Source organism: Panicum virgatum, chromosome 5N (genome assembly GCF_016808335.1).
Source record: "Panicum virgatum strain AP13 chromosome 5N, P.virgatum_v5, whole genome shotgun sequence".
NCBI lineage: Eukaryota > Viridiplantae > Streptophyta > Magnoliopsida > Poales > Poaceae > Panicum > Panicum virgatum.
The window spans coordinates 3,333,170-3,342,481 of NC_053149.1; the positions used below are offsets into that span (position 1 = coordinate 3,333,170).

At 45.3% G+C, this 9,312-nt stretch overlaps 1 protein-coding gene across 1 annotated transcript; it reads left to right on the forward strand.

Moving 5' to 3' along the window:
- The first annotated feature begins 509 nt into the window (after positions 1–509).
- LOC120676920 (VQ motif-containing protein 4-like) lies at positions 510–1,568 on the forward strand. Its single transcript, XM_039958265.1, has one exon. The coding sequence runs from the start codon at positions 646–648 to the stop codon at positions 1,303–1,305; it is 660 nt and encodes a 219-aa protein (XP_039814199.1). The 5' UTR covers positions 510–645; the 3' UTR covers positions 1,306–1,568.
- The last annotated feature ends 7,744 nt before the right edge of the window (positions 1,569–9,312 follow it).

Here is a 9,312-nt window from a genome sequence, read left to right on the forward strand (position 1 = left end):
GATGTCAGCCCCCCTGTCCATGAATTCTGGATCCGCCACTGATTCATCATCTATATAATTAGATTAGTAATTACTTTATATTTAGATCAACTATTTGGTATGTAAATAAATGAGCTAAAGTTTAGCCCCTTTGTATCCAAAACCTCCGAAATTGACCTAGTAGAATGGAGCAATGCTCCACATGGGTCATGATTGACCAAAGAAAGCATCGTAGACGTAAAAACAAATGAGAGAGCTATCACCCCACTAAAACAGACCAAGTTAAATCAATCTAAAAAAAGGATCAGGGCAATGACTGTTTCATATTATGCATTCCAAACGAAGCAGTGAAACGCCAACGGGAACCTGAAAAACTAAACTGATCTGCGACTGAATCGATAAATATCATGTCAGGCAGGATAGCGTAGAAGCTGACAGTTGGGCCCCAAATCCTTGATAAAAAAATTGACAAAACAAAACCGCCCGCAGGGATCAAACGGTGGCAGATTCAAAGCCGCCGCATGATCGAGCGGCACAAAAGCCTTTCTCTCTCCCCCCGCTGTCTCCGTTAGCTTCCTCTCCTCTCTCTCTCTATCTCGCCCCCGCTGTCTTTCTCACTCCCAAGAGAAGCCAGCCCAGCCTGCTGCCAAAGGCGACATTTTTCTCATGGACGCCGGCGCAGTCACCACGCCCCGGGAACGCCCCGCGCCGCCCTCGCCGGTGGCCGCGCTTCCGATGGGGATGCCGCTGCCGCAGGCGTCGGCGGACCCGTCCAACCCCTTCCCCACCACCTTCGTCCAGGCGGACACCACCTCCTTCAAGCAGGTGGTCCAGATCCTCACTGGCACGCCGGAGACCGCAGCGGCCGCGGCGGCGGGCGGGGCGCAGGCGTCGCCTCCGGCCCCGCAGAAGCCGGCGCCCGCGCCCACGGGGCCCAAGAAGCCAGCTTTCAAACTCTACGAGCGGCGGAGCAGCATGAAGAGCCTCAAGATGCTCTGCCCGCTGCTCCCGGCCGCCGCCGCCTTCGCCGCCGGGGGCTCCGCGGGCAACGGGTTCTCCCCGCGGGGATTCTCGCCACGCGGGCTGGAGGTTCTGTCGCCGAGCATGCTGGACTTCCCGTCGCTGGCGCTGGGGAGCCCCGTCACGCCGCTCCCGCCGCTGCCGGGGTCCGAGGAGGCCGCGGCCGCCGAGGACCGGGCCATCGCCGAGAAAGGGTTCTACCTCCACCCGTCCCCGCGCGGCAATGCGGGCCCCGGCGGCGACCTGCAGGCGCCACCCAGGCTGCTCCCGCTCTTCCCCGTGCAGTCGCCGACCAGCCGGCCCTGACCGCTTCGTGGCTTCCCCTCCCTTCCTCTAGGCTGGCGCGCTCCTTGCCCGGCAGTATGCTCTGCTCGCTGCTAGTCGCCGTGCTCCTGAAGCGGGAGGCCGACCTGATCTGTGGATGATTTGCTCCTCTCTCTCCCTCCCTCTCCTTTGGGGTGATTCCTGTATGTCGAGTCCTCAATGTTGTAATCTTGGTGTTTGTAACAGTAATTCGGCGCATAAGAGGGATTAAATTGATCACCGAGTTTGAGTGCTCTTGCCCCTCATTTCTTTTCTTGTCCTCCTCTGAGTTGTAGATTTTTAGCTTGAAAATTTTCACCTTTCCTTCTTCATCTTCTTGCATTGACATACATGGGCCATGTTTGGATGAATCCACGAAAACTTTTGCACAAAAAGACGAATGCATGCATGAAGTATTAAACGAAGTTTATTTGCAAAACCTTTTTAGGAATGGGTGTAACTTTTCGAGGCGAATCTAATGAGCCAAGTTTCATCATTATTGGCTACAGTGATGCTACAGTAACCGCGCTCAATCATCCTCCAATCATGCGGTCAAAGACCTCATTAGCTAGAGCAACTGCTACAATACCACAATTGTGGAGGTAATTTTGTAATTAGATTTTATTTAATACCCCTAATTAGTAGTCAAAGCATCGTTTCTCTCTCATCAAAACTTTTCCACCCTTCATCCAAACACGGCCATGGTTTGGTGGGGCAAGCTTGTACATTAAGCTGTCAAAACTTGGTCCAGCGTGAAGCAAGTGGTTGCTCAAGTTGATATTGTCTAATCCAGCCAGGTAAAATATTAAAAAACTGAACATGGATCAGCTGTTAGAACTAGTCTGATTATACATGTCTACAAACTAGAAAGATATGGTTCTGCTACTAGTTAGTTCAAACTCTTACAGAAAGGTGTCATTTTTTTATCAGAGGTAAATAGTGTGCCACTGAAACGCACACAGCAACCTGATCATGGAGGTTAGCCTAGTCACTGATCTGAATAGAGGGGCCCCGTTGAGCTTGAGCCATGTTTCGAGGAAGTGGCAGCTTGGCTTCCCTTCATCCATGGAGGGAAGAAGGCAAGGCTGACATGCTCGAAGCAGGGCACCCAATAATTGCCACCTCTTTGTACCAAAATCTGCACAAAATCTGCTCGGAACCAGGAGTGGTAACATTTTCGATCTGCATTGGACCCTGGCATAGTAGAACAACAAAAGGGGGCCCCTAAAAGCGGCATCTTTTTTCGTAGGAGAGGGAAACCAAAGCGAAATGCCCTGCATATTTTTCTCTCATCATGTTGGCTACTGCTACTGGTGGTGGTGGTGGTGGTGGAGGAGGGAGTGGGAGTGGAATATGGGAGCGATCAAAAGGGGTAGAAAAAAAAATCAAACAATGCTTCCCGGTGGAGTGGTGAGCTCCACCATTTTGCATCGGGGCATTATTTTAAGAGAGCATACTGTAGATGTGAATTGGAGCAAAAGCTAGCAGCTTTTGAGGAAAAGCTGGGTCTTTTTTATTTTTCCGGAGGAGGAAATTGTGAGGATGTTGAGAGTGACCCACTTCAGTGTCAGCGGCTGAGTTCGCTTGCCCACTCCACTGCCCACTCCACTCCACTCCATCATGCAGTGCCTTGCCTACATGGATGTGGGTGTGGATCCTGTAGCAGCAGCGGGGGAGCTGAGCTGAGCTGCTCTGGCTTGTCAGACCTGCCGCACATCCCAATGGCAGATGGGGACAGGGCCGGCCGCCACAACCACCTGTTAACTTGAATTTCAGTGCTCGCGTTTTTTTTGGCTGATTCGACGCAAAGAGCGGTTAAAATGTCGTTATGTTTCAATCAAAGGAAGGCCATGTTTAGTTCCGTTGCAAAATTTTTTTGCAAAGTAATCTTACTAATTTGAAGTACTAAATAAAATCTATTTATAAAACTTTTTGCATAGATGGGTTGTAAATCGCGAGACGAATCTAATGATGCTAATTAATCCATGATTAATCAATAATTAGTGTATGGTTACTATAGCATCACTGTTGCAAATCATGAATTAAGTAGGCTCATTAGATTCATCTCGCGATTTACAGCCCATCCATGCGAAAAAAATTTATAAATAGATTTCATTTAGTACTCCATACATGTGTCGAAACATCCGATGTAACGTTTTTTTTTATATTTACGAGTTTTACGGGTCGGATAAACAGGGCCTAAAGGAAAATCGAGCACATTTTTGTCAATCGGCGAGAAAGGAAAGAAAGCTGCTGCAGGCTGACTCGGCTCCAGGGCTGACGGTGACGGCGGCACGCTTTGCGGCAGCAGCAGCAGCGCGCGTGCACAGCGAAAGCCGACGCCGGCACGTCGCGGACGGACGCGACGCGCCGTCAGCTTTGCCTAGCGTTCGTTTACTTTTGCAGCCGCGGTAACTTCCAGTTCCAGAGCAGAGTACGGACTACGGCTGCGTTGCATCTCAAAATTTGAAGTTTGAAACTCCTCTCGAGTGCGTGCAGCACGAAGTAGAAATGCAGAATACAAGTACAGCTACAGCATCAGCTTCGGCTGGTACCTGGTACGGGATTCAAATAGATTTACGGAGTAGTATAAAATATATTACATGATTAATCTCATAATATTTATTTCGTAATGTATATGGTAATAATATTTATATAAATTTAGTTAAATTCAAAATACTTTGACTGCTCAAGAAGCGAGAATTATACTCTTTTGGAGACGGGCGAAGTAGAATACAAATACAACAGCTACAGCATCGGTTGGGTTCGTGGCACGGGATCTTTGTCTGGAAATGGTAAATTCAATCCGGTAATTCGGCTAAGTATATCCTACACATCAAAAAATAAGTTTATTAATCAAAGTTGGAATTCATTATGCCATCGTAACTTCGTAAAAATCTGCATTCTTGTCCTCCTAAAATGGTATGGCCGTGCTCCTGCTCTTTTTTCTTCATGAGGTAAAATTACCTTCTACTTTTACTTCCTTCACAAGGATTCTCGAATTTGACTGTACTCATCGTCAGTCTCGGATACTACATTTTCGACAAATAAAGGAGTACGCAGATTTGAATTCCGAATGGTACGCGCCGTTGTTGTACGATGCTGTACCAGGCAGTCGTCACAGGGATAGCTACGTCATGGCATCAATGGTGTGGTAGTTATTTCGTGTGTTAATTACTACGCATGACTCGCTAGATAGAGCGCCCATTGAATTGGTCGGAGTCGCAACAGCGAGCCGTTGCTGTCATCGTGCCGGTACAGAACCCCCGTTACGGGAATCCGATGCCACGGTAAAACTTACTATACCAGTAAAATGCTAGAGGTACCCCTCCCCTTTGGACAATACTGTCCAAAGATGAAAAATCCACAGCTTCAATCATATCGATCGGATCAGATTACCAAATCACTGACTGCTCCACTCGAACTGAATAAAACCAAACCAAGCACAAATGAATTGTACATGTGACATACTTATCCCAGGTTTAATAGAATTAATAAAATACTCATATCAACAAGGTGTAACTTTTTTTCCGAAAGTTGATCTCCAAAGAACTCTGAGGTTAAGCGTACTTGGTCTGAAACAATTTGAAGACACTAGCCTATCAACCCGTGCTCCCGCACGGGTTAATAATTAGAATGAATCTATAATGATTTTTAAAGTGAATAAAAGTTTCTATCTAAATTTTTAATTTGATCTGTCTTATGTCGTTGACACCTGTATGCGAGTCGGACCATAGCTCTCTATCCACGACTCGATCACATATATCCCTATATAAAATAATATACGGGCAATTGTATGTATCCGATACTTATACCAACTTTGTCCGTAGTAATGCATGGTCAAATTTGCCTATAGTTATACCTATTTCTAAAGCGAGTAAGGTTTCCACCTCAATTTTTGGTTTGGTCCGTCTCGTGTTATTGATAGAAGGGCCTTAGTCCATCTCATATGCAAGTAGGACCAGCCCACTCCGTCCACGATTTGATCATGTAGATTTCTACAAATTAACACTCGGGCAACTATACATATCTAATACTTATCGCAGCTTTGTCCAGAGCAGCGCACGTGTATAATTGCCTAGTAAAAATTGAGCTTATAGCTAATAATTATAATTATTTATCTTTCCCTCTTTCATCTATTAAATATTCTAACATATGCTCTAAATACATATTTATCATTATCTAGTTGCAATAGATTTTATTTCGCATCACACCTCCATGCATGTATGTTTGATATATATTTAATTGAAGCATTTATTTGCGAATTAGTATTTTTATCTTTTTCATCATATATGAACATATGGTAACACATATGGTGGGTAGTATTTTGTATAAATAATAACATAAATAATATATTAATAATGATAGAAATATTAATTAGAATTTTATATGTGTGCATTTTAATAAAGCCCAGCCTGGCGGTCGATGCGTCACTCGCAAATATCACTTTGATTGTTAAAGATTATTGGTCTAAATTCCAACGGCAAAAGAAATCATTGAAAAAAGGCCCAAGTTCAAGGACGCTGCTGGCTAATGTTGGCAAGCAAACGCCATTTGGGTATTTCGCCACATCAAATAGAGTGCTTGAGAAAATTGCTTCTGCAGGATATTCGGGCAAATTAATATAATTGGATAATTTATAGACAAATTAGGAGATTATTTGCATTATTTTTTATAATGGCAAAGATGGATAATTTACATGAAGATTAGAGAGTTACTTTAGTTTTTTATAATGGCAAAGGTGGGTAATTTAGATACATGTTTAGGGGGTTACTTTAGGCTATATTCATAATGACAGAGGTGGGTAATTGTTAGGAAAGATAATAGATCTAATGTCTATTATAATTAGAGTTGTCGGATTGATGGCCGGATGTTTCTGATTTTTGTGAGAATTTTTAGAATTTCTCTATTTTTGTAGAGTGTCCACCTAGGATCCTAGGTGGCTTCGTGTGGAGGCTTGAAAGGAACCTCCAATTAGTAATAGTAAGATGTGTTGGTCTGTGAAAACAGTCTATGTTCTAGAAAGTTGCCAGATGTAAGCGGACCCAACCTCGAGGAGGCAGCACGTTACAGTTACTACGTATCATGGATGTTGATTTTTTTTTTAAAAAAAATGATCGATGTTGCTCTGAAAGGAATTTAGCTGCCGAAAGCGGGTCGTAATCATTGAGACAACAGGCAATGTCAATGTGAGATGCATGAGCGATCCAAGTCATTGGCAGCCGGCCAGCGCTGCGATTTTGGCGACGTCTGCTGGTCGATTAAACTAGCAGTTTGGCATCCGATCCGGTGTTTCCCATCGAGGCAAAAAAGGAGGGGAGCAGGGACACCAGAGCTTCCACGCAGCACTCAATTCTTCAGGCGGTGCTGGTATCGGAATCTCGCCCCATGTCAGCACGCACCCAACACAGCCTACGTCGAAGAACACGGGAGGGCGAGATTTATATATTTATACATACATATATATATATATATATTATATATGTACATATATGTTATATATTTATATATGTGTGTGCTCATGCTACACTGTTGTTGTACGGCATGTAAAGAAGCTCGAGGGCAGAGAAAAGTGTTAGGTACAGATGCCAGTGCCACCGGGATAAGCTAGCTGCTTGTGTTTCGTTGCGAGTGCGAGGATCTGTCTCACTGAGTCACTGTGCTCCCGTGCCTAATAGCCAGTGTGTTGACCTGCACGATGTCGATGGCAGAAAGGGACAGGGTCAATGCACGGAGGACAGGAGAGCCTCCGCAATTTTGATTCGAGGCCCCACGTGTATGTGGATTGGCGCCAAGATGCCTGTTTGGAACATGCGAATTTCACGAGACTTTGCCCTTGTTTAGCCCGTGTTCAGTTCCAAAATTCAAAATTCCAAATTTTTTTTCGGCACCTGTATGAAGACTTAAATCTAGACGAAATAAAAAACGCATTGCGACTGCTGTCTGTAAATGGCGAGACGAATCTAATGAACCTAATTAGGCTGTAATCAGACACTAAATTGCTACAGTGGTGCTACAGTAAACAACCTCTAATGACGGATTAATTAGGTTCATTAGATTCGTCTCGCGATTTACAGATAAGTTCTGTAATTATTTTTGTGATCAGTCTATATTTAGTACTTTAAATGCAAAAAAATGCCTTTTCAAAAATTTTACACAGCGCAACCAAACGGGGCCTTAGTTGTAAAGTTTAAAATTCCAAAAAAAATTACAGCATCTGCACGAAGACTTAAATCTAGATGAAATAAAAAACGTATTGTACAGTTTGCCTGTAAATCGCGAGACGAATCTAATGAATCTAATTAGGCTGTAATTAGACGCTAAATCACTACAGTAATGCTACAGTAAATAACCTCTAATGACGGATTTATTAGGATCATTAGATTTGTCTCGCGATTTAGAGACGAGTTCTGTAATTTATTTTGTGATTAGTCTATGTTTAATACTTCAAATATAGAAAAACATTCTTTCAAAAATTTTACAACCTGCAACTAAATGAGACCTTTGTAGGACGGTTTACGATTTACGATTACCTGCGAAATTACTACTGCTACTGAATTTGGACGCACAGGATAGAGATGAGAGAGAAAGGAGTATTTTTTAGATGAGCTGAGAGAGAGAGAGACTCGTCTTTTTCTGAAAGAGCAGAACGGTGAAGAGAGAGAGATTTTTTTTTTTTTTGAAATGAGCATGCAGGTCGGAGTGCAGATGGGGCATGTAGGGTGGTCCAGGGTCGGACTGGGCGCGCGAGGGCAAGTACCACGCCATGGCCATGTGACCCTCGCATCGATCTCGCACGCTGGCTGCGACCTCCAGCAGGAGGCCACCACCACCAGCGCGGCCGGCCGGCCGGCGGCGGCCACCGCCCACCGGCCGGCCCGCGCCCCACACGCACTTGCATTTGGTTCTGCCTGCCTGCTCGGCCAACCAGGGCCAGACGAGCGAGATCCTGCAGGGACAGGACACTGGACCAGCAGCAGGCTGCAGGCTGATGAGTCATGGCAGCCAGCCCCATGACCATGAGAGTGGTTTGGGGACTCCACGGAGTCGCTGCGACAGCGATGCGTCGGCACCTACAGGTCAGGTTGCGCGCCTGAACCATTGCTGCTCGTGTCACTTGCTGCTGATTGGGGTTTGGAGTTTTTTTTTTTTAGGGCGATTGGGGTTTGGAGTTTGGAACACTGAGAGAGACTCGACAAAGGTGTGTTGGGCTTTTGTTTTTCTCCAGAGGGACCACCAGCCCAGCAACAGCCCTCTGAGATACGGAAAGATGGATGGATGGGCCGGAAGCCCGTGAATGCAAATCCCAAATTTGGGCCTGAATATCAAGTGGCCCATTATGAACCGAACAGGGCAGTGGCCCAGGCCAACAAGTCATCCGGCCTTTCGTCAACCAACGCAACGCAAGGTGATCAGTGAAAATCAGAGTCCTACGCCGCTGCATTTTGGCTGATTCAGTCAGCGGTGACGGCGACAGTCGGTGCCCCATTTTCCTCTCCCCCTGGTACGATAATCAAATCTAATCTAATCTTATGGAAATGTGCGTTTCATGTCGTATCCCAAGAACCCAAGTTTCCGGTATATAATAACAACCGGCTTTTCTCACAAATAATAAACTAATCTTTGGTTGATGGAGATGTTTCTGCTTTTAATTAAAGATATGCAGAACTGCACGTTTGACTGAATGATCTCGTACTCGTAGAATGGTTTTGTGACAAAAAAAAAACAGAGAGCATAGCAGAACACTATTAGATTCCCATGCCAAAGAATTACCTCTGTGCGTCGACGCAAGGCAAAGCTCCTCCTCTCAAGTCTGACGCTTCTGAACCTCAAACGGCAGCATATGCATCTCCTCCCTTCGTCACTTGACACAACCATTTCCGTCCCTGAATTCATCGCCTGTCCGTTTCTGAAACTGTCAATTTCTCCAGGATCTATCAGCCTTTTGGCACTGCCTGCCCCGTTGTATTTGCCTCCTGGTTCTCCTCTTCAGATGATGCCAATTGCCAA